This window comes from Podarcis bocagei (genome assembly GCF_964188305.1).
Source record: "Podarcis bocagei genome assembly, chromosome: 11".
NCBI classification, from domain to species: Eukaryota; Metazoa; Chordata; class Lepidosauria; order Squamata; family Lacertidae; genus Podarcis; species Podarcis bocagei.
Genome location: NC_138136.1, coordinates 56,637,829 through 56,663,225, shown reverse-complemented (window position 1 = coordinate 56,663,225; position 25,397 = coordinate 56,637,829). Strand labels below are relative to the sequence as shown.

The window sequence follows — 25,397 nt, the reverse complement described above, 5'->3', positions numbered from 1 at the left end:
TTATGCAATGATCCTGGTCCTGTTTTATGTTGCCATTCCCCCTTCCCCCCTCTTTTTGTATAAAACGTTTTGGTTTTTTCCCCTACAATGTTATAACAATTGAATAAACTGAACCCCCAAATCTGTAATTCCCAGTTATGTCGATGCTGCAAACGCATTGGAGCAAGAAACGAAGCTGGGCTTGCGGCGCTTTGAAGTTTGCGACAATGTTGACCTTGAGACAATTTTGATGGAATACGAAAGCTACTACTATGTCAAATTCCAGAAGTACCCAAAGATTACCAAAAAAGCCTTAGACACCAGTATGTGGCTAATTTCCAGAATAAATGTGTGTGGGGTTTTTTTTCAGATTTAAAATTCAGATTTTTCTTATTACCACTAGTGTTTGAAATTTTCTTTAACACCGTGCTGGTGTGTTGGTAGCATTCCTCCTCATTTTACCCTTATAACAGGCCTGTGAGGTAGGTTAAACTGACAGAATGTGGCTGGCCCCAAATCGCCCCAGTGAACTTTACGGCTGAGTAAGGATTTGAACTCCCAGACCCCAGTCTGACACTCAACCACTGTGCCACACTGGCTTTCTGAAGCTGGTTTCTGTGTGCATATCACTTGCTGGATTCAGAGCTGTGGGTGCAAACCGGATGCAAATTGGAATGGTGATAGCCGCTCTCCATTCTGCATTAAAGGTGCTGACCTTCAAAGTCCTAAATGGCCTCGGTCCAGTATACCTGAAGGAGTGTCTCCACCCTCATCATTCAGCCCAGACACTGAGGTCCAGCTCCGAGGGCCTTCTGGCGGTTCCCTCACTGCGAGAAGTGAGGTTACAGGGAACCAGGCAGAGGGCCTTCTCGGTAATGGGATGGAATTTATGTACGCAATTCACTGCCCGGGAAGTTGTCCTTTCAAACCTTTCTGAGATGAAGGGATGCTTTGCAAGGGTCCTACCAGGCACTTGTGTGGTTTCCTTTTGTTTCAGTGGGGTTTGAGCAGAACCTCCCAGTCAATTGTGGTCCGTGTTGTTGCATGCATGTTTAAAACATTTGGATATAGGGAAGAACAACTTTTAAATATATATGTATAGTAATATTATATTAAAAGAAGTTCAGTTATAGAAAATAAAGCAATGAAAAGTGCTAAAGTACAATAAAAAGATATAATACAACACAGTAACTATAATCAGTTACATCTCCATTATTATATGGATATATGAATAATATTATTTTCCTAATATATATTTGATTCTTAGTAACCGACTGTATTCTGTAGAAACTCATTCCAGGTGTCAATATATTTATCCAAACAAAGTCTACATCTGTAAGCAATCCTTTCATATGATGTGGGTGTTTTTGTGTCATCAACCACTGATTAAAGGGGATCATGTATTTACTCTTCCAGTTCATCAATACCAGTCTCTTGTAGAATCCATTTTCGTTGTCCAGTTGTCAGCTTCCATTATAGGGAAGAACAACTTGTGTCAGAGCAAAGAGTAGATCACTGTTGCAGGGCAAGCTTCAGCGTGCTTAACTTTGTGGCTGGATTGTGGCCCTTGATTATATACATTATTTTATTTTAAAGAAAGGCAAGGTCTCTCTCTCTTCTCTTTCCCCCCACAAACAGCAGACAACAAATCAAGAACTGGAGGAAAACAAAAAAGGTAAGAGAAATGGCTGCCATGAGGACACCGTTGGTGTTTTTCGTAGCCACAACAATGCAGCCACAACAATGCAGCCACAACAACAATGCAGCCACAACATTATTTATTCCTGATGGCTGTATTCCAGGAGTGGGCAGGCCAGACCTAAAGTGGGTGGTGCAAAACACAAAATCTCACCTCTTTGGCATAGAGCACACCCTTGGCAGAGGCACACACAGTCATAGCACCAACACACACAGCTCCTGCTTAAACCACATCACAAAGTGTGTTGCACTGAGGATGAAAAGAGCCCATCCCAGTTTGTCAGGGTCTCCCATGTACTGGAGCAGGGGTCAGCAAACTTTTTCAGCAGGGGGCCGGTCCACTGTCCCTCAGACCTTGTTGGGGGCCGGACTATATTTTGGAAAAAAATAATGAACAAATTCCTATGTCCCACAAATAACCCAGAGATGCATTGAAAATAAAAGCACGCATTCTACTCATGTAAAAACACGCTGATTCCTGGACGGTCTGCGGGCCGGATTGAGAAGGCGATTGGGCTGGATCTGGCCCCTGGGCCTTAGTTTCCCTACCCATGTACATGTACACCTAGGGAGAGGGTGGAGCTTGAGAGAGAAGGCGTGGCCTGCCAGGAGTGCCAAGAGCTAGGTGGGGAAATCCCATCCTTACCTTAGTCCTCCACCATATCAAGACAGGTTGTAAACCTGACACTTCCTGAAAGCCTTTCTTTTTTGTTGTTGTTGTTCTAGGGCAACAAGCAGCACATGTCGGAATCTTCCTAAGATTCACCCAGCAAGTCAGAGGCCAGTTTCGAAAAGTATTTCTCGTAAGACAATTGAGCCAAAACATTCCAGCAAGGATAGTCCTAAAGAGGTTGAGATTCCTTTTTTATTTGCTCCTCCCACCCCTGTTTTGTAAATTTAGGGAGTGCAGTGCGCTTAGCAATAGGATACAGCAACCGGTAGATTACTGGGGCTGCTAAAACCTTTATAGGAGATTTTGTGTAAAAGTATCGGGGGAGGTAGAAGAATAATTAAAACTTTGGACATCCTGGGACAACCACAGACTGAAATCTACTTAATAGACATTCCGTCTCCCCAGCAAACTTTGGGAACAAGTACTGGAAGGATGGCAACAGCTTTGTAGACAGATAATTGCCTGTCTCCTCACCAAATTAAACCCCCCAAGCTTATTGGGTGTAAGCATCTCAAATAATCAACTGGATAACTGGAGTAAGATTAGAATGGATGCCTTAAATATGTTGCTGGATTGTATACAAGATATGCCATAACAAAGGAAGTGAAAACTTGATTATTTATCTCTTAATTGCAACAAGGGTTGTTCTTGCCCAATATTGGAAAAGCTCTATTGTCCCATCTGTTAGGGAATGGTTATTTAAATCATTAGAAATGGCTCATATGAGTAAGCTAAAAGAGATGGTGTACACAAATGAAATGGACAAGCTGTATACACAGTGTTTTCTAAATGGCAGCTTTTCGTTCTTTATTGAAAAAAACAATTATGGATTAGGGAGTCTTGATATATTTTCATTTACAGAGAGAGTGAGAATATGTGTATATATTTGCATAATTAGAAGGGAAGGGAAACAATTCCTCAGATTCTTTGGGGATTGCCATTACAGTTAAACTAGACTATAACCAATATGTGTTTCTACTATAGATATACTCTCTGTATTCCAAAACTATTCTGAGAGTGTTGGTTAACCTGGCTTGGATGAAAAGAGAGAGAAACATGTATGGAACTGGATCTGTTTCAAGTGTTACTGCAGCCAAACTTTTATCTGTGGCAATAATGGCTGGTTTGCACGTCACATTAAACCATAGTTGAAAACAAACCATGGTTCAGTGTGAACAAGCAGTGTGCTGACCCACGTTGCCCCAAAGGTTCCCCTGCCTTTGCTGCTTCCACGCCACAGGCAAAACAAGCCAGAGTGATTATTTTCAGCTGGCTCCTCCCTGCTCTTCAGGGGTGTCTTGCTGAGCAAAGTTGAGTGTTAAGCATTGCTGCTTTTTCACATTTCCTGCACTGTGCTCAACAGGAAGCAAAGGCAGAGATCGGCCCTGTTGTATACTTGCAGCAGCCATCATGGATGTTACAAACCCCAACAGAACACATTGGTTGCACTGGGGATGCCAAGCACAGAGAATTGTGGGAGTTTCTCAAACATGCCTGCTTGGAAACTTCTTATAATTTCATTTTTTAAAAAAATAATCTTTATTAATTTAAATTACAGTACACACTTATACAAAGAATTTATAATCTCAAACTACAAAAAGAAAATTAAAGAAAAAAACAATTAAGAAAAAAGAAAATAAGAAAATACAGAAAAAAAGAAGAAAAAGCAAATTTACGTACATAAAAAACCCCTTAATCTTCCTAATTAATACTTAATTGAACACTTACATAAAAAAAGACTTCTGACAAAACGAGTCTTCCAATCATTCTCATTGTACTGTTTATACTGTCGTTTTTCCCCCTCACAGTTTTATATTCTTTAGTATTGTTCCCGTCTACTCCACGAACGGTATTTGTTGTGTTTACAAGTATCACTCAAGTTCTGCTAATATGCTGTGATTGGTACAATATGATCTTATATAGTCCTTAAATATTCTCCATTCTCCAAATATTTTCTGGTTCAGTACTCCTCTAACTCTTCCTGTCAGTTTTGCTAGTTGTAAATATTCTAACATGAGTATCTGCCAGTCTGTATCCTCGCCACAAGAATTCTTGCTGCTGTGGTGGCATACACGAACAGTGGTCTTATGCCTTTTTTAGTTTCTAATGGTAAAATGCCTAAAAGAAAGATCTCTGGGGTTTTTTTTAGAGGTAAGTCTGAATAATTTCTTAAATTCATTATATCTATTATCCCAGAATTCCCTAATGATTGCACAGGTCCACCAAATGTGGTAGTATGATCCCAGATCTATTTTACATCTCCAACAAATCAGTGACCCTCCTTTATACATTTTCGCTAGTTTCAAGGAGATATGATGCCATCTATATAACATCTTCATGATGTTCTCCCTAAGGTTACAGCAAATTGGTCTGTGTTTATGTTTGTTTTCTGTAGGAGAGTGAAGATGCTTTTGCCCGGGTGCCCTCTGAGTTTGGTTTAAACGTGTCCGCAATCCAGAAAGGAAGTGGAGAAGGCGCTCATCCTAGGAGGGTTAGTCAAAAGCCTAACAGGATGCAAGGATTGTTATTATAAGAGTGTTTGGGTGTCTGAAGGTGTAAACTTATGGATGTCTTGCAGCAGCCTTCCCTCCTAAATTAGTACCCTACAGATGGTTTGGGGCGGCCCCACTGCCACCCGTTATTGTTCCAGTGGCTTCCCTACTGGTCTGGCTTCTTACATTTTGGTTCCCTGTCCAACATCTCTTATGTTCCAGGCTGAAGACCTGCCATGTGCTTCAGGTAAACACTATTTGTTTCTCCTGTAGGGCCAAATCATTGATTTTCGTGGGATGATTCAGGATGCGATCAAAGGAGCATCAAATGAAATTGCCGTGCACAGCCTTAACTGCAATCCAGATCCTTCAGTGAGTGGTGTTCTTTCCGCCTAGTAAAATAAAAGTTGAGAAGTAATAAGCGTCATACGTGTGGAGGAAAAACTTAAACACGTTGCAGAGTCCCCCAAAATAGACCAAAGGCAATAGTACTTCATCCAGCAGAGCTTTTACTGGTGCTGAAGGGAAATGAGCATAATGGTCACGAATCCAAATGCAATTAGGAATGGCACAGTCCATAAGAAATCCAGTTGCAGCACTTACAATAAAACTTAACAAGAACTTATAATAAGTCTAAAACCTTAACACTAAGCATACTATGTACAGAACAGCACACAGAACGAAAGAGAATCAGAAAGAGAAAGTGAGATCCAGGCTCCTTCTGGCCAGTATTTACAATCAGCATGGCCTTGCAGAATAGAGATAAGAGAACCAGTTCAAACCAGCTGTACTCAGCTTCCAGAAGCTATAACCCAAACAATCCTTCCGCCTACTTCTCTCACACAGAGAAGCTTCTACTAGCTTCTAGAATCCTCTTGTATTAATCTGAATAGAAAAGATCTCTGCACATCAGATCAATACTTTCTGCACTAAGAAATGCAAACTGACAATAAGTACCTGGTAAATCCAATGGGGAAGAAAAGTCTTTTGGAGTGGCCTTTGGACTTGCGTGTATCATCCTCTCTCCTCTCCTTGACATGCATAGATGGTGACGTCCAAACTGGAAGGTCTTTAACACAATAGCACCTTGGATCCCGGATAGGATGTATCTCCTCCTGTCCACATAGCTACAGTACCTAGCCACAGTACCTCCCAATTTGGACTTTACCTTGTATATTTGGTGGAGGAATTGTGTGGGGAGAGCGTGAGGACTAGAAAATGCTGCATATGCACAGGGATAGAGCTGGGTCTGGGGAAGACAGCTTGAATAGGACTTAATATGAAAAAAAACCTATTCCAAAAATGGCGTTGCATATTTAAAACTTTCACATACTTAATTTAAAGTTTTGCAGCCCCTCAAAATAACCAAGACAATTTTTTTTTGGCATGCTATATATCAGGCAGGGACGTGGATAGCGCTGTGGTCTAAACCACAGAGCGTAGGACTTGCCGATCAGAAGGTTGACGGTTCGAATCCCCGTGACGGGGTGAGCTCCCGTTGCTCGGTCCCTGCTCCTGCCAACCTAGCAGTTTGAAAGCACGTCAAAGTGCAACTAGATAAATAGGTACCGCTCCGGCGGGAAGGTAAACGGTGTTTCTGTGCGCTGCTCTGGTTCACCAGAAGCGGCTTAGTCATGCTGGCCACATGACCCAGAAGCTGTACGCCGGCTCCCTCGGCCAATAAAGTGAGATGAGCGCCCCAACCCCAGAGTCGGCCACGACTGGACCTAATGGTCAAGGGTCCCTTTACCTTTTTATATATCAGGCACGTCCAACTTCTAAGAGACGGCGATCTACTCACAATATAAAAAGACCAGCTGTGATCTACCCATTGTCATTGCCAGGAGTTGTTGAGCTTTTTTAAGGGGAGGGTTGACCAAAGTTATTTAGCTTTTCTTGGGGGCGGGGTTGACCAAAGTTACTGATTTTGTTGTTGTTGTACTTCATGCCACGATCATCTGGGACACCCTCGCGATCAACCTATTGGACATGCCTGCTATACTGTATATAGATTGCATGTGCATGTGTCTTTTTTGTAGGAACGGTTATTAAAACCCCTGGGCGCCTTTATTGGGATGACTGGTGAAATGAGAGAACTTGCAACGGTTGTGAGCAGGGTAAGGCCGAACCTTGTTTCTTTTCAGTCCTGGAGTATATGCTGAGCCTAGTTGGTCAAGGAATTAATCCTCTGCTTTTCCGCATTTCCGTACCCAACATCAGGATGGGGGAACAGGAGGAGAGTCTATGAATAACCACATTCTGGACACAGCCCTGCAGGAGAGTCCCCTGTGGAAGCCCCAACCTTCACTCTTCTAGCACAGCTTCCACCCGCTGCAGTGGGGTCCACGCAAGAGAGTTCCCTGCTGGGTGATGCTCTCTGTGTATGCACAGGAGGCGAGATAGATAAGATAAAACTTTATTCGCATTTGTGGGTGTTGCTGTTGATAAAACGGATCGAAAGATTAGAAGGCTGCATAGTATCAGGCCAAGTCATTAAGGTAAATCAGAGCTTGGTGGGCCTGGTTGTCAATGGTTTGCTGTAGTGGCATTTGGTGGACGTAGTCTGCCTCCATCCCCAGTTCCTCAGGAGGAACAAAGAACATAACAATTGTTTTGGTGGAGAAGTTCCACCTAGTCCAACAGTGGCCAGCCACGTAGCTCTGGAAACCAGACTAAGAGGTCATTCCCTCTTGTTTCTCCTTCGTGGGAAGATAGGAAGCTGCTTTGTCCTGAGTCAAACCACTGGTTCATCTACCGCATCCTTCCTCAAACTCAGCCCTCCAGATGTTTTTTGGCCTACAAACTCCCATGATCCTCAGCTAGCAGGACCAGTGGTCAGGGATGATGGGAGAGAGAAAAAACTTTATTTGCATTAGCCAATGGCCATAGCAACAGTAAAACATTACAGTATATGCAGAAAAGGAAATTTGATATAACAGTACAATTTAAAGTCCTGAATCAGCCGTCAGTTAGTGGCCCTTATTCTGATTGCTCCTGCTATGAATCTAGCAACCTTTGCTGTTATCTGCTCATTTTGATCTGATAGAAGAAAGGACATTGTGGCAGTGGTTGAGCGCCCTGGGATGGTTAGTACGAGTGGGGTGATGATTTCGTTGCTCAGGTCTTTGTAGAGAGTACAGGACAGGAGGACGTGTGCCACTGTTTCAGTGCTACCATCTCCACAGGGGCAAAGACGTTTCTCAGGCGGGATCTTTTGGAATCGACCCTCAAGTACCCCAGATGGCAAAACATCCAGTCTTGCAAGGCTTGATGCTCTGTGGAAGGCGTGGGGAACCCTTTTCAGATTGAGGGCTTCGTTCACATCTGGGCAACTTTCTGGGGCTGGGGTGGTGCCAGAGGTGAAAATGGGTGAAGCAACAAGTGAGAATTTTAACTTTCTACAGCAAACTTGTTCAAGCATCCACTCCTCAACGTGTTTCTTCTGATGCACAGCAAGGAGCTGCTGGGAGGGGTGGCAGGGAAGAGCAGACCTTTACATGTACAGTGGTACCTTGGTTCTCAAACTTAATCCGTTCTGGAAGTCCGTTCCAAAACCAGTGTTCCAGAACCAAGGCACGCTTTCCCATAGAAAGTAATGCAAAACAGATTAATCCGTTCCAGACTTTTAAAAACAACCCCTAAAACAGCAATTTAACATGAATTTTACTATCTAATCCATAAAATGAAAGCAATAATAAATGTACTGTACTATAAAATAAATAAGACAGTATTGTAGATGATTAAAATTAAAATATCCCCCCCTTACCTGCACTGATGATAGTCATTGTTTGCATGGGGGGCTTTTATCCATTTCTACAGTCACTCAATCAATCAGTCAGTCAATCAATCAGTAGCTGAACTGGGGTTCCACACTGCAGCCCTAAGCCCAGTTGCTCTGCAGGAACAGTCAATTTCAGTGGGATTGTCCCCTAAGTAAGCATGTTCAGAATTTTTAGTCCTCCGTTGCAATAACAATTTTGTGCTGCTTCCCTCTCCCAGTGTTTCTCAGGCTTGGCTTCCCAGCTGTTTTGGGACTACAACTCCCATCATCCCTGACCACTGGGATGATGGGAGTTGTAGTCCAACAACAGGCTGGGGACTGACCGAGAAACACTGCAAAGCAACCTGTCTCTTTCTGTGTCACTGTTTTGTTTTTATGCCCTGGCACAATGGAGCTTAATTTGCTGCACCGATGTTTCCCTGGCTGTACAGGGAAGCTGGAGCCCTGCCTTTAAGAAGACCAAACAATGTCTTGCAGGATATCTACCTCCACAACCCGAATGTAAAGTGGGGCGATATCATTGGTCTCGATGCAGCCAAGCGGTTGGTCAAGGAAGCTGTCGTGTATCCAATCAGGGTAAGGGAACCTGTTTTGAAAGCTTCTGTCTCTCTGGACTGGCACTCCTGATCTTGAAAGTGTCAACTTCTTAGCAGTGTTCAAAACTCCTCATTCAAAACTGTAATGAATGATAGACTGCCCTGTCTCCACTCCCACCCACCCGACTGTTGCTTACAATACCTTTAGACATGCCCAAGGATATGCCTGCAAAACAGACCTTCCTTCTCTCTCATTTACGCGCTTTGGTGAAGCTGGAAGTCTGCGAAGCAGAATCTGCAAGAAGTTGCTATTTTGCCCCGGGTTTATTGCGTGTCTTCCCTGTGCCAGTTACACATGGAGTTCAGTTGCAAACTGCCCCCATAATCCATGTAGTCTAAGTTACAAAATCAACATATATTAATAATAATAATTTATAGTTTATAGCCCGCCCATCTGGCTGGGTTTCCCCAGCTACTCTGGGTGGCTTCCAACCGAATATTAGAAAGAATACAGCATCAGACATTAAAAACTTCCCTAAACAGGGCTGCCTTCAGTTGTATTTTAAAAGTAAAATAGTTGTTTATTGCCTTGACATCTGATGGGAGGGCATTCCACAGGGCAGATGCCACTACCAAGAAGGCCTTCTGCCTGGTTCCCTGTAACTTGGCTTCTTGCAGTGAGGGAACCACCAGAAGGCCCTTGGATCTGGACCTCAGTGTCTGGGTAGAACGATGGAGGTGGAGACGCTCTTTCAGGTATAAAGGGCTGAGGCCGTTTAGAGCTTTAAAGGTCAGCACCAACACTTTGAATTGTGCTTGGAAACGTACTGGGAGCCAATGCAGATCTTTCAGGACCGGTGATATATGGTCTTGGCGGCCACTCCCAGTCACCAGTCTAGCTGCCGCATTCTGGATTAATTGCAGAATGGGATGGTGGTCATTTGGGTGCTCAAAAGTGTTGCAGAAATTGCAGTTTGACTCCCGAAAATTATTATTATTATTTAATTCTAATATTGTTTTTCTCTGCTTAGTATCCACAACTGTTTACTGGCATCCTCTCTCCATGGAAAGGACTATTGCTCTACGGGCCCCCAGGTACTGTCTGCATAACTACAGTTTACGAATGAACTCCCGCATTCCCTTACACCACAGCTTGAGAGACCTTTTTGTGCATCCCCTCCCCTTGGGGTAAACACCTTTCTTACTCCTGGCTGAACATAACGTTTTTCAATATTGTTCACATCCACGGTGTGGACCTGGCCGCATAAATACTCTTGCAGCCTTGCATATCTTGTGAGATGTGCTCTTGCTGCAGAGTAGCTGTTCTCCATTTAAAAAGGAAAAGGTTTTAAAGAGACATGTCTCTATATGCTGCCTTTAAAAAATAAAAACAACCACCACCTGTGAATCCCTTGCAAAACTCCTCCAAAGACTGGGAGTGTTTTTGACAGAATGGTTAACTAAACGGCCACTGCATCTGTTCTGGGAGGATTTATTTTACACAAGGAATGCATGTATGTAGACTTAGCTGCTACATTCAATCTCAATAATACCCTTTCTTCCTATCTCTAGTCGATCCATTCCTGGGAGAATATTATTTCTCCCAAACCCAAATGATAGTGTTAAGATAGAAAGACAAGGTTTTCTTCCCAGCTGACTCTTGCTTGAATGCTGGTCGAGTGATTGTTACGGAAACGTCACTGCCGATAAATTGTTTTGCTTTTTCAAACTCCTTTCAGATGGTTAATTGGGGATTTTTTAATGGAGGTACGCCTCTTTTGACCAAATAGCTCAGGGGAATCATTTATTGTGGGGATAAAGGCTTGCACAGTTCCTCAGTTGGGAGAAATGTTGAGGAGCGCCTATGTCGAGACTGAGTGCTGACTTATTTCCCTGCACCTTGTAGGTACTGGGAAGACTTTGCTAGCCAAAGCTGTTGCCACTGAATGCAACACAACCTTCTTCAACATCTCGGCATCCACCATCGTCAGCAAATGGAGAGGGGATTCAGAAAAGCTTGTGAAAGTAAGAGTGCCTTCTGTTTTCCTCGTGCCCTGGCAGAAATCCACAGTGTTTGGCAGAGAATCTTTGAGTGAGGTGGCCTAACGCAGGAATGGACATATTCTTCCCCCTTCCCTCCTTTCTTTTCTAGAAGCCCCATGGCCCAACTCTTGCTTTGTACCATTCAAACGTGAGTTCATTTTCTGGAACAGGGAAGGTGTAGCTAGCCTAATTTAAGTGATCCCAAATCTTCAGTTTGTCTTAGGGATGCAAGAGTTTCCTTTCTGGATCAGGGCAAGGTCCACCTAGACCTGTGTCTGTACAGTGGTACCTCGGGTTAAGTACTTAATTTGTTCCGGAGGTCCGTTCTTAACCTGAAACTGTTCTTAACCTGAAGCACCACTTTAGCTAATGGGGCCTCCAGCTGCTACCATGCCGCTGGAGCACAATTTCTGTTCTCATTCTGAAGCTAAATTCTTAACCCGAAGTACTATTTCTGGGTTAGCGGAGTCTGTAACCTGAAGCATATGTAACCCGAGGTACCACTGTATATCTATATCTATATCATCTAGATCAGGACGTGGGTGGCGCTGTGGCCTAAACCACTGAGCCTCTTGGGCTTGCCGATCAGAAGGTCGGTGATTTGAATCCCCGCGACGGGGTGAACTCCTGTTGCTCTGTCCCAGCTCTTGCCAACATAGCAGTTCAAAAGCACGCCAGTGCGAGTAGATAAATAGGTACGGCTGTGGTGGGAAGGTAAATGGTGTTTCCATGCACTCTAGCTTCTGTCATGGTGTCCCGTTGCACCAGAAGCGGTTTAGTCATACTGGCCACGAGCTGGAAAGCTATCTGTGGACAAAGCCTGCTCCCTTGGCCTGAAAGTGGAGATGAGTGCTGCACCCCATGGTCAAATTCGACTGGACTTAGCCGTCCAGGGGTCCTTTACCTTTTATCTATATTTTACCAAGATATCTATATTTTACCAAGATAACATATATTCAGTGCTATCAAAAAGAAAATGAAGGCAGATTTCTACAACCTTACATAAATTATAATAAAATTTCTTAGTTTTGCATAATTTTGCTAGTTATGGGGAGGGCAAGGACAAGCCAAAGAAGTACATGAAATGCTACCCATTTTGTCTTTGGAGATTTTACCAAGGGTTTGCTAGCGCTCTGATCACACACTGCTAAGCCTATCATTGGAGTTCTAATGACTAGGTGCTTTTACTATCAAATGACACCTTTGTTTCTTAGTATGATAAGTTATCTGGCCTTTTTCTTTCTGTACTGGTGTGTAAATGCAGAATCCATCTATAATCATCTGGCTGCAGCAGTGAATTAGGCTCACAGTATGCGGTTCCATTAACGGCAAAGATTAAAGTTGCAACTTCAGACACATGCTGGAGTTTGCGTCAGAATGGAGTTTGAATGCAGTCATCTTTTAAAGCAAGGAAAGCAAGAACACGTGATGCTAAAAGTGACAGGATATTGGGTTTTACATCTTCTTAAGAATTCTGTTTGTAGAGCAAAATAAGCCATCATCCTTAGTTTAAAAAGAAAAGCCAACAAAAATCTCATTTTGTGTAATACGTGGGATTATCCACGTTGTGTTTTGATCAGGAAAACAGAAGCTATTTAGTCCAACCAACCCAACTTCTAACTTGCATTTATATTTTTAAAAACCCCTTATTTAAATATATATATATGGAGCAACAATACATAAAAGGGGAATGTTTTAATCCTTGGTGCTCTTTTAGGATTTGCCCAGAATCCCTTTCTGGAATAATTTTCTTCTATCCTATTATTCTCCATATACTTGGGTAGGATTTAGGAGAAAAGATTTAAAATGCAAAGACAGGATTATTTGTGTGTGTTTGCTCTTTCTCTCCTCTTTTATAAGCCGTTCAGATTTAAGAAGTGGTTTGGCCTACCAAACCAAGGCAGCGTTTCAGATATTTTCTCCAACTACCCTTGTGGCATCCGCGTTTCCTTCTCTCTCCCTCTGTCAGCCAGAGCCCATGGCAGAAAACAAAACAAGTGCAGCCTTTTATTTTATTAACTCTGTACCCTCAATTCTCTGAATGGATCATAAGATCATAATGATATAATATGAGTAAGTGAACACAAACATTCACTGCAGTCCAACTGCATCAAAGCCAACAATGTACAGCATTTGGCTCTATTCCAGCCCATACTTGGAAGTTGCCATTTGTTTAGGCAGGGGTCAGCAAACTTTTTCAGCAGGGGGCCGGTCCACTGTCTCTCAGACCTTGCAGGGGGCCGGACTATATTTTTTTGGGGGGGGGGGGAATGAACGAATTCCTATGCCCCACAAATAACCCAGAGATGCATTTTAAATAAAATCACACATTCTACTCATGTAAAAACACGCTGATTCCTGGACCGTCTGCAGGCCGGATTGAGAAGGCAATTGGGCTGGATCCGGCCCCCGGGCCTTAGTTTGCCTACCCATGGTTTAGTGTTTTTAAAATATATCTGCTGTGAAAGCAAATGAAGCCTGAGCCCCGGTAAAAGGACTTCATGTATTTGAAGTTAATACCTTTGTTTTGGGTAAAAACTCATTTATCTAAACGGCCTGCAGTGAACGGAATAATTGTAAATATAGGTTAAAGAGGAATGTGCAGGAAGAACATAGCAATGCAGTTCATCATATGAACTTGGAGGTTTTTAAGCAGAGGTTGGACGGGCATCTGTCATATATCATCCATAAGATCTGTGTGTACCTGGTGTTGCTGTCCTCCCACCCCAGAATTTGAGTTCTACAAGCCCTATGGAAAAGAACAGGAAGTAAGAACGTAAAAAGAGCTGGATCTCCAAGGGCTGTTCTCACAGTGGCCAGTCAGATGCCTAAGGGACCTGAGTGCAACTTTCCTTCTTTATTTATTTGGCGATCACTCATAGCCAAGTACAGTAAGATTGTCTTCCATGAACACAGTCTTAACATCAAGTCTGTAAGTGACTGCGGAGGCCAATTCTGGATCTACACGTCCTTCCACAGTGGGGACATGGGTTTCCGGGCAGGAGTTGATCACAGTGAGGGTTTGCCAAGCGTGCCTTCCTCTTAGCACGTTCCTCCCTTTCGTCCTGAGTTTGAACGTCCTCAAAGCCCATGACACCTTTGGTAAAGGCTGTTCTCCAATTGGAGCGCTCACAGGCCAGCGTTTCCCAGTTGTCAGTATTTATACTACATTTTTAAAGATTTTCCTTGAGAGAGTCTTTCAACCTCTTTTGTTGACCAACCAGGATTACGCTTTCCATTTTTAAGTTCAGAGTAGAGTAGTTGCTTTGGAAGACAATAATCAGCCATCTGAACAACATGACCAGTCCATTGAAGTTCATGTTGAAGAATCATCGCTTCATCACTGGTGAACTTTGCTTCTTGCCAGTGTACTGGCATTAGTTCGCCTGTCTTCCCAAGTGATGTGTAAAATTTTTCGGAGACACCATTGATGGAATCTTTCAAGGAGTTGGAGATGGCATTTATAAGTGGTCCATGTTTCACAGCATTCACCCCGCTTTTGATCCCCAGCAACTGAAGGTGCGCAAGAGCATGGCAGTGGGGAGATTTGTCCCTCCTGACTTGAGCTGTCTCTCCCTCCCTCCCCTTTTCTTTTTGGACAGGTGTTATTTGAACTTGCCCGCTACCACGCCCCCTCCACAATCTTCCTGGATGAGCTGGAGTCCGTCATGAGCCAACGAGGCACAGCCCCAGGGTAACAAGCGTTCAAGTGGGGGATACCCCTTTGCTGACTGGTTTCCATAAGGCAGGTCCTCTTCCCGAACGGCTTAGAAATAAGCCTAGCTTGCTCACTGCAAGAAAAATCTGTTTTCCCTTCCGTATATCTCGCTCTTCCACTTCTCACTCTAAACATCCCTACGTTCAAATAAAGGAACAAACGCAGTATGTTTGGAAAGCCAAATCTGTTTGTGCCAGGTGGTCTGTGACTTCAGCTACTTAGCCTTCCCCCTGGGTTAAGCGTGCCTGGGTCTGATCTATGTCTGCCTGAATGGGAGGCTACCTAGTATACTCTTGTTCTGAGCTCCCAAAGCTGGAATATAAGAGTAATCAGCAAGTATGTGAGCTTATGTCAAGGGTGGGGAACCTGAGGCCCAAGTCCAGATGAAACCACTAGGTCTCTTTATCCAGCTCTTAGGGTTCTCCCTGGGCCTTGCCCTTCTCCAGCCCTGGTCTGTGGCCCTGCAGATGATGGTGCAATGTAGCTTCCATCAGTCCCAGCCAGCATGGCCAATGGCCAGGAATTATGGGAGTTGTAGTCCCCCAGTGTCTGAAGGACTAAAGGTTCCACATCCCTCTTTTAATCCACCCACCTGCTTTTACATCCCAGCCAGCGTCCATCTGTACAGTCATTCTCCCTCTGAGCCAGGTTCAAGGTCTCTGCATTAATCTACGAATCCCTGAGCAACTTAGATTCAGGGTACCTTAAGGACCGCCCAGATCAGGGTTTCCCAAACTTGGGTCTCCAGATGTTTTTCGAACTACAACTCCCATCATCCCTAGGTAGCAGGACCAGTGGTCAGGGATGATGGGATTTGTAGTCCAAAAACAGCTGGAGATCTAAGTTTGGGAAACGCTGGCCTAGACCCTTTTATCCTAGCTCAATTACTGAGAAGTGTTCTTGGTTATTTTCCATGTTGACAAGGCTCATTGGGCATCAAAATGGAGCCTTTAGTGTGTCGTCGACCCAGTATTGTGGAATACTCTTCCAGTAGTGAATCAGCAGGTGCCTTCTGTTCCCACCTTTAAACATCTGCTGAAAATCCTTCTATCCCACCAGGCTTCTTCAGGCAATTCAGAATTCATCTCTCCATAATAGTTGCTTGACGGCCTTGGGCTTAAATTTTTTATGTACTTTTATTATATACAAATGCTGTTGTAAAAGGTTTTGTTATTCTCGATGATGTGGTGGTAGATAAATATTTTTATAAATAAATGATAAAGTAACTTCCACCATCAAGCACATTCCAAGCAGAGCGCAAGATCTTGCCAAGGAAACCTGTAAAATTGGCTGTCGCCCAGTTGCAGAATGCAGACTTTGCCTGTACCGAAGAATGACAAAATCTGCGAAGCTCTCCTGCATGTCCCACATTCAGCCAAACGGGAGTAGCGAACGGTTACAGATGTGTTTTTTGTGCTGTTCCCATTTATTTTGGCGGAGCTTTCCCAGGAGAGCTTCTCAGTAGTTTGCACCATAGTTTAACACAAGGATATATAGGATTAGTAAGACACACTGAACCAGACCAGAAGTGCATATTGCCTGGTATTTATTGGGAATGTACAAAGCTTGCATACTGGCACTGAACTATGGCCCGTTTCTGTTCCCTGTAATTATCCAAGCTGATCTAACTTAAGACTTAATAGCCTTCTCACTAAATGCTGGCTTTGGGATCTGCTCAGTGCCTCTTGCATTAATCTGCGTGCAAAGATAAAACTCCAAAGTGTGCATTTCCTTTCGTTTTAGTGCTCTTACATGAGTGGATTCATTGCAGAATTAACTTCTGGGCATTAATCGTCATGAAGTTTGGACATAATGCTTAGGTTTTATCTCATGGAACTTAACCGCGCTTGGAACTGGGGGTTGGGCGTGACAGGGAGATGCAAAACCCATGAATGGGCTTGTGCTTCTGAGCTTGTCCCTGTCTCTGTAACGGCAGTGGTCCTGATGCAGGCCAGGGAATAACATTGACTCCGCCCCTCCCTTTCTCCATCCTTCACATCTTGGTAGCGGTGAACACGAAGGAAGCCGGAGGATGAAAACGGAATTACTGGTGCAGATGGATGGCCTGGCCCGGTCAGATGATCTTGTCTTTGTTTTAGCGGCTTCCAACCTGCCCTGGTAAGAGATCCGGAGAGTACGCTTTGAATACATTTGCGTGAGCCTCTAAACACAGATAAAGATTTTACTTAGACCCAGAGCAGTAAAAGCCTTGATATTTGGTTAAAGCCTTCAAAGATTAATTGGGAGCTTTTTACTTTGCTCCTGCAGTTCTTGCCGCAGGAGTGCATAATCCTCCGTAAAGGCAGCATATGCCGGCCCAAGCCAGCTGCTAATATTTAAAAAGGGGCTTGATGGCCAAGTTATTTACTATGGCTAAGCTAAAGAAGGGTTTCAGCAAAGAAACGCTTAAGGTGCTTAAAACATCCAGTGCTCAGGAAAGATATGCTCTATAAATAGGCAAGGATGGATTTCATTGGTATTAAAAGGTGACTTTTAAAAGTTTGAGGATAAAACCCTTCAGATTTTTTAATGTCACGTAGATCTAGTGGAGGGGACGTGGGTGGCGCTGTGGGTTAAACCACAGAGCCTAGGACTTCCCGAACAGAAGGCCAGCAGTTCGAATCCCCGCGACGGGGTGAGCTCCCGTTGCTCGGTCCCTGCTCCTGCCAACCTAGCAGTTTGAAAGCACATCAAAGTGCAAGTAGATAAATAGGTACCACTCCGGCGGGAAGGTAAACGGCGTTTCCGTGCACTGCTCTGGTTCTCCAGAAGTGGCTTAGTCATGCTGGCCACATGACCTGGGAGGTGTACACCGGCTCCCTCAGCCAATAAAGCGAGATGAGCGCCGCAACCCCAGAATCGGCCACGGCTGGACCTAATGGTCAGGGGTCCCTTTACCTTTAGATCTAGTGGAATAGCTGAAAATACGTACTATCCAGATTCTTCTTAGCATATTGGGTGGAAGTCCTGTTGGTGCTGTTGCACTCATGGAAGGCTTTTGATCAGTGCCGGATTTACGTATAAGCTAAACAAGCTATAGCTTAGGGCAGGCATGGGCAAACTTGGCCCTCCGGATGTTTTGGGACTACAATTCCCATCATCCCTGATCACTGGTCCTGTTAGCTAGGGATCATGGGAGTTGTAGCCCCAAAAAACATTTTTGTTTAAGCAGGCCTGTCCTGACATGGGCATGCCTGTTAATATTAATTACTGTTAATACCAATTCTAAACATTTAAAGTGCTTTTTCTTGATGATTTCAATATTTCTTTTAAAACGCTTACAGGTTTTCATATAATCAAGCAGTATGAAAGTTGTTCAATAAGGATAAAAACTCAGCCTAATTACTATTTGGCTTTTAGAAGACATCTGAAGGCAGCCCTGTTTAGGGAAGTTTTTAATGTCTGATGTTTTATTGAATTTTTGTATTTTGTTGGAAGCTGCCCAGAGTGGCATGCGATTTATTTATTTATTTAAATAAATTTAAATAAATAAATATGGAAGGGTGAACAGCCTCTGTTGTAAAGCACTGTATGTTGAAGATCTAAGTTCTGATGGTCTGATCTTAGGTCACTGATAGCCCATTCCTGCATGCAGATTCTTGCTTGATTCTGCCGTCCTCATGTGAGAATCATAGAGTTGGAAAGGGACTCCCAAGGCTCATCTAGTCCTGCCCCCTGCAATCTCCGTTCAAGCATAAAAGTGCACTTGTGGACAAGTCCTGCCCTGACGGAGGTCTGGGACTTGCGATCCCTCTCCACCCTTTCCCATGATTTCCTAGAGATCGCAGCCCACGCTTCAGAAAATGGTGAACGGACCCCTGTAGCCGCAGTCATTCTTCCCCTTCCTCTTCCCTTCTCTAGGGAACTGGATTGCGCGATGTTGCGCCGGCTCGAGAAGAGGATTCTGGTGGACCTCCCGAATAAAGAGGCACGGCAGGCGATGGTTCAGCACTGGCTTCCTTCCGTGAGCAACAGCGGCGGAGTAGAACTGAGGACGGAGCTAGACTACAGCTTACTCAGTCAGGTGAGGAGAAGCTATTGCTGTTAACGGTTGCACCTCACAGAGAGCTTTCACAGAGGGCAAGGCATATACACACAGTGCATCGTAAGTAGACCTGGGCATGTGCCAAGCTGACTCAACAGAAAGGAGGCCCACCGCCCCAAGAGCCATGTTTTGGGGGCCAACCTTGAGGGCACCTGACGCAGTTCCATTTTGGCTCTGAGGTTGTGCCTCCTCCCGGCTGGGAGACTGGTCTGGAAACCTCCATGTCTGCTACTTTTGGGTTGTTTGGAACAAGGTTCACAAGCAAAGGATGATGATGATGATGATGATATTTATACTCCGCCCTTCTGGCTGGGTTTCCCCAGCCACTCTGGGCGGCTCCCAACAGAATATTAAAAACACGATAAAACATCAAACATTAAAAACTTCCCTAAACAGGGCTGCCTTCAGGTGTCTTCTAAAAGTCAGATAGTTGTTTATTTCCTTGACATCTAGTAATAATAATAATAATAATAATAATAATAATAATAATAATAATAATAATAATAATAATAATTTATTATTTCTACCCCACCCATCTGGCTGGGTTTCTCAGCCACTCTGGGCGGCTTTCAACAAAAGATTAAAAAACCAGTCATTAAAAACTTCCCTAAACAGTGCTGACTGTTTTGAGACACTATTGGAAGTCATAGGCACTTATCTGAACAGAAAGTGAAATTTCTTGAGCAGATTCCAAAGTTGTGCTTGGAGTGATGGGAGGGTGTTCCACAGGGCAGGCGCCACTACCGAGAAGAACCTCTGCCTCGTTCCCTGTAACCTCACTTCTCACAGGGAGGAAACTGCCAGAAGGCCCTTGGCTCTGGACCTCAGTGTCCGAGTTGAACGATGGGGGTAGAGATGCTCCTTCAGGTATACAGGACCGAGGCCGTTTAGGGCTTTAAAGCTCAGCACCAACACTTTGAATTGTGCTCAGAAGCGTACTGGGATGAAACTGAAGTACCCACCTGGCGGGGCAATTGCCATATGAGAGGCAAAAGAGCTGGGCAAGTGAGAGCAGCGTGTACTGAGGAATGGTTGGTCTTCCTTCACTTCAGTAGGGCAGGAATTGGGGGGAAATAATAGTTGCGGGGGGGGGGGAGCCATATTCTAAATGGACATGCTTGTGGAGGGGTGTTCCTCTGGATCTCAATCACTTTCTGAAACATCCCATGTTCTTTGAAATGCTACATTTGCATTGGAAAGTTCCTGGAGACTGAACTGTTTCTTTCCAATTTACTTATTAGGAGATGGAAGGATACTCTGGTTCCGACATCAAGTTGGTCTGCAAAGAAGCTGCTATGCGCCCCGTGCGAAAAATCTTCACTGCCCTTGAAAATCACCAGCCAGGTACACCTGTGTATTTGTGTTTTTATATTGCAAACCAGCTCTCAGCTCTCACCTGTGCTTCCTAGAAGCTGTCTACATGCGACAGTGGCCACACCCTATGAACAGGTTTGACTGACTGGTTTGACTCAACCAGGTGAGGGTAGCTGATGGGTCCCAAACTCCTGGTGGGTTAGGGACTGCACCTGCATGTGAGGACAAGTTCTGGTGGATTGAGCGGATGAGACCAATAGTGGGCCCAACGGTCAAGAAGGCAGTTTCTGCACGTGTTGCAAGGGGAAGTGAGGGGCAGGTGGGGCTTGTCCACATGGGAAGGTAGTCCATCTAGGACAGTGTTTCTCAACCTTGGGTCCCCAGATGTTGTTGGACTACAACTCCCATCATCCCTGACTACTGGTCCTGCTAGCTAGGGATCTTGGGAGTTGTAGGCCAAAATCATCTGGGAACCCAAGGTTGAGAAAGGCTGATCTAGAAGGAAAACTGTGGTTGTAAACCTCACTGCCTTGTGGGACATCTTTCGGAAAAGGAGTGAGCCTACACAAATCTGGAGTGGAGTCCCTAAGATGGTTGGATGGCGCCTCGTACACCTCCTTCCAGCAACTCCTGCAGTCAAGCTGGTGCCAAATGTCTTGCTCTGCTTTCCTTTGGACCACATCTGCAAGGCCGGGAGGGGGGGCGGTCTTGTCACTGCCCAGGCTTTCATGCCAGGGAGGTCACTTCAGTGCTGCTAACACAGCAGTTTGATTGCACCCATGGGGGTGTAACTCCATTGTCTCTCGAGACAGATGGATGCCAATGATATTGTTAACTGTCCTGTGGTCCTCAAATGAAGGGCAGTAGGGAAATTTAATAAAAACAAGTACGGTAAGTACAGTCATACCTCGGGTTGAATGTGCTTCAGGTTGAGCGCTTTCAGGTTGCGCTCTGCAGCAACCCAGAAGTAACGGAGTGTGTTGCTTCCGGGTTTCACCGCTCACGCATGCGCAGACGCTCAAAATGACGTCATGCCCATGCGCGGAAGTGGCAAAACGCATCACGCGCCATCGCGTCTTGCGTTCTATTCAGGATGCGAACGGGGCTCCGGAACAGATCCCGTTCGCATCCTGAGGTACCACTGTAAATAAGTTTTCTGAGTGTTCAAGCTGCACAGGCACTCGCCTGCTATTGCAGAGAGCTGTGCACTAGCTATCTTCCAGCGACGAACTGCAGTCAGGGCGTTCTATTTCCTGTTATGAAGCACCCCTAAAAACATCACAACTTTTGATATGATGGCCTGGCACCTTAGAGGGAAGTTTCACTGCTGTCCTGGAGAAACCACAAGAGTCATCATTACAGATAGCCAGGCTCTCACGTTCCAAGCAAGCAGAGTTGAAAGGGAAACGGGCGAATTCACTATAGTCTTTTACTGGAAATGCTCTGCCCATATCCTACAGTTTATAAATTTAAAAGTGAACGAGGGAGCATCAGACCCTTTCTAGGAGTATTGTCAGGATGTGGTCATCTGTATGTCCCACCTCCCTCCCTCCCAATTACTCATCAGGAAGTTTCAACAGCCCAAAGCTGTTTTGCCAGTGGAGCCCAAGATAAATGGTGATATCTCTTCTCCACCTCACCTGGGCAGCAGAATAAATTTTTCTAGAAGCCTTTTTGCAGACATTTTATTTAGTCAAGCTTCCAGGCTGGCACCATTTTAAAACTTTCAACACCCATTGTGTCAAGGAGATAGGATTGATAGTCTCTGTTGCACCCAACTAAGTCTTCAGAAGTGCTGCTTCTTGCCTTGATAGCTAGGAATCTTTTAGACACCTCATCTCTCTCTGCCCAGCTACTTTCCTGGGGACTTCCCCACTTCCTTCTCCCTTGTTCCCTTTTGCTGCTAAAGAGGTGTTGTCACCTCTCCCCACGTGCCTCCAACAAACCCCACCCTCACAGAATAAGACAAGGTATTACCGTATTTTTCACTCTATAAGACACACTTTTCCCCTCCTGAAAAGTAAGGGGAAATGTGTGTGCGTCTTATGGAGCGAATGCAGGCGGGAGGCTCTGCTCAGCGCTCCCTTTAAAGAGCTGTGTGGAGCGTGTGTGCGGCTCTTGGGGGCTTTTCCCCCGGGAGGGAGAAGGGCTGCCCTTCACGCACTCTTTAAAGGGAGCACGGCTCTTGGGGGAGCCTTAGCCGCATGCAGCCTCTCCCGGGCAGGGGATGAAGGCTCCCATTGCTGGGGAGAGGCTGTGCATGGCTAAGCAAGAATCCCACTGGCTGTCCTGGCTTCTGGGACTCAGAATTTTTTTTGTTTTGTTTTCCTCTTCCAAAAACTAGGTGTGTCTTATGGTCTGGTGCGTCTTATAGAGCGAAAAATACGGTACATCCCCCCCCCCAACTCTATCCCCCACCTCCCACACCTTCTTCCGTCTTCAAGGGGAGATTTGAGTAGTATCTCCACCCATTCTTCTTTTGTCAATGTATAAGCTATCAACAGGGCGGCTGGGACAATAACATGAACAAATGGTGTGTGTGTGTTTGTTTTGGTCCATGCTCTTCTTTCCGCAGACAGCGGGAGCTTACCTGTAATTGAACTGGACACAGTCACCACTGAAGACTTCCTGGATGTGATCACTCACACGAAGCCTTCTGCTAAGAACTTGAGCCAAAAATACACTGAGTGGCAAAAAGAATTTGAGTCTGTCTGAACTCCACCCCCCACCCCCCGGCAAGTCAAGATTTCAACCATCCAGATCCCAACAAATTTATGGGAGCCAGAGACTGAATACTTAACATTAAAATGGATATTATTTTTCCTTTCTAAGAGAAACAGAACAATCCATTCTCAAAGGTGCACGCTAATATTTTCTTTTAAAGAACTGAGAAGGGGCTTGGCGGTTGTTTGCTATCGAGCCCCTCTTCCCTCTCCTGCCTTTACTAATAGGCAATGGGAAACATTTTTGCACTTTTATGCCTGAAATCCATTTAATTGTAATATCCTCTTACATCCACCGCCAGACATACACATATCCCTGCGCTGACACCTAGGATCCACGGCACACTGACACCACAAGTATTTTGCTGCTGGCGCTCCCCTCTTCAGAGGAAGAAGGACAATATTCGCAATACCAGAAGAGGTGGTGGTTAGTTGGACTTCTCAGGGATCCTTGTATTAAAAGCAACAGGTGTTGAGCAGGACTTGCAACGATGAAGAATAAACTACTGGCCCTCTTTGAGGGATCCATTCCTGGATCCCGTTTCACCCCCTTGCCTGAGTTTATTGAGAATCTAAGGTAGACTTTTCAAAGAGTATTTTCCTGTAAGTGAAGGGATCACTTCTGTCTTGGGGCCAAACATGACGCAGCCTTAGAGCTGGATAACTTCCCAACAGTTTTGAATATTGCAGCTGCGGGAGACGCAGCAGTGGGGAGGGGTGCTTAACTTAACCCTGTCCTGCAGGCTGCTTTCCTATGAAAGTTGACAAGTTGTCCTCGCAAAAGGCGCTTCTTCCTCGGAAGAGGATACCAGGGCCATGGAGTTAGCTTTAGTGGGAGACTCAGAGGCTTCCTCTATTCGTGTCTCTCTCCTTTACATCATATGATCTTCTAAAGCTAGACATAGGGCCTTCATGTCAAATTGCCCCTAGGCTGTGGAACCACTAAACTGATGCGACTGGAACTGCTTTTAATTCGGGATTTTAAATTGTTGTAACCTGCTCTGGGGACCTGCTGATGAAGGGTGGGTAATAACAACAACAGCAGCAAATTTATGGATGATAACTAGGGCTGGGCGATATCTGGCTTTCAACATCATGATATATCAACCAGCTAAACGTTGCAATATACCAGTACAGTGGTATCTCCGGTTACGAACTTAATCTGTTCTGGAGGTCTGTTCATAACCGGAAACCACTTGTAACATGAGGCGCGCTTTTGCTAATGGTGCCTCCCACTGCTGCTGCCGCGCCGCCGGAGCGCGACTTCCGCTCACATCCTGGGGCAAAGTTTGTAATAAGGGTCATCTACTTCCAGGTTGGCGGAGCGCATAACCTGAAGCATTTGTAAGGGGGACAGTATGTAACACGAGGTACCACTGTACATCACGATGTCTGAAATAAGGATAGAGCAATGTAGAGGCATCGGCTGGCTACACAGTTTTCTCCACGTTATTTTTGCTGGCGCCTGCTCTTGTGATTCATGGCCCCTTGCATGAAGTAGGGGAGAGCTGAACCAGCAGAGTTAACAGGGGCTGCAAGAATCGAGAAAAGCATTGGCTAGCTTCACGGGGTTTGCCACATTGCGATTTCTGCATAGCACACACACACACACAATGGTTGTGATATTTTGCCAGGTCAAAAATTATGAAACCAATCTCACAATATGGTGGACCTTTCAGAGACTATACATGATGAACTGCTTTCCATTTAGTGTTTCCCTTGTCTGGTCTGTTCACTGAATGTTTGTGGTTTTTTGTTTGATTTTTCAAGTGGTTATTAGTTTGTATTACTTTAAAATGATGATGATGAATGAATGAATGTGCTACCTTGAGCCCTGGAAAGATGGCTAATAAGCGCTTTAACAATAGATCAGCTAAATAAATACCCACAAGTAACTTTAGCTAGGTTAGGGCTACTAAAGTTTATCAAGGAACACTGGGGGGGGGGGGAGGCGGGATGGTCAGAAAAATGCAGGAGAAACTTGGTCAGGAAGCAGAGCATGATGAAAGGGATAAGGACGTGTTCACAAGTGCACACACTTGCAACACTCCTTCTGTTGTTGAATCTGGAGCTCCCCACAGCCACGTTAAAGGGAAGAACCAAAACAAAAGGGGGTCACTCCACTTGTTTTGTACATCTAATCTGTTTTGGCAGGTCAATGCCAGCATTGCTGACATGTTGCATTTCACACCACCTGACTTTCCTTGTCCCAGAATAAAGCACTGTTAAGTTTCTGGGGATGAGTCTGTGTAGTAATAATAATAATAATAATAATAATAATAATAATAATAATAATAATATTTATACCCCACCCATCTGGCTGGGTTTCCCCAGCCACTCTGGGCTGTTCCCAACCAAATATTTTAAACATAATACAGCATTAAACATTAAAAAC

At 44.7% G+C, this 25,397-nt stretch overlaps 1 protein-coding gene across 2 annotated transcripts in view; it reads left to right on the top strand.

Moving 5' to 3' along the window:
* Positions 1–25,236, top strand: part of KATNAL2 (katanin catalytic subunit A1 like 2) — a 36,450-nt gene extending 11,214 nt beyond the window's left edge. Inside the window, exons 3-16 of one of the 2 annotated variants that reach the window (XM_081212969.1) lie at positions 136–302; positions 1,618–1,654; positions 2,404–2,527; positions 4,746–4,841; positions 5,116–5,214; positions 6,882–6,959; positions 9,101–9,199; positions 10,191–10,254; positions 11,066–11,184; positions 14,805–14,896; positions 16,928–17,038; positions 18,782–18,944; positions 20,207–20,309; positions 22,855–25,236. In XM_081212969.1, the coding sequence (XP_081069095.1) occupies positions 136–302; positions 1,618–1,654; positions 2,404–2,527; positions 4,746–4,841; positions 5,116–5,214; positions 6,882–6,959; positions 9,101–9,199; positions 10,191–10,254; positions 11,066–11,184; positions 14,805–14,896; positions 16,928–17,038; positions 18,782–18,944; positions 20,207–20,309; positions 22,855–22,994 (1,492 nt within the window). In that variant the 3' untranslated portion in view covers positions 22,995–25,236. The remainder of the gene's footprint in view (positions 1–135; positions 303–1,617; positions 1,655–2,403; positions 2,528–4,745; positions 4,842–5,115; positions 5,215–6,881; positions 6,960–9,100; positions 9,200–10,190; positions 10,255–11,065; positions 11,185–14,804; positions 14,897–16,927; positions 17,039–18,781; positions 18,945–20,206; positions 20,310–22,854) is intronic. The other variant, XM_081212970.1, reaches the window with a different exon arrangement.
* Positions 25,237–25,397: the final 161 nt, after the last annotated feature.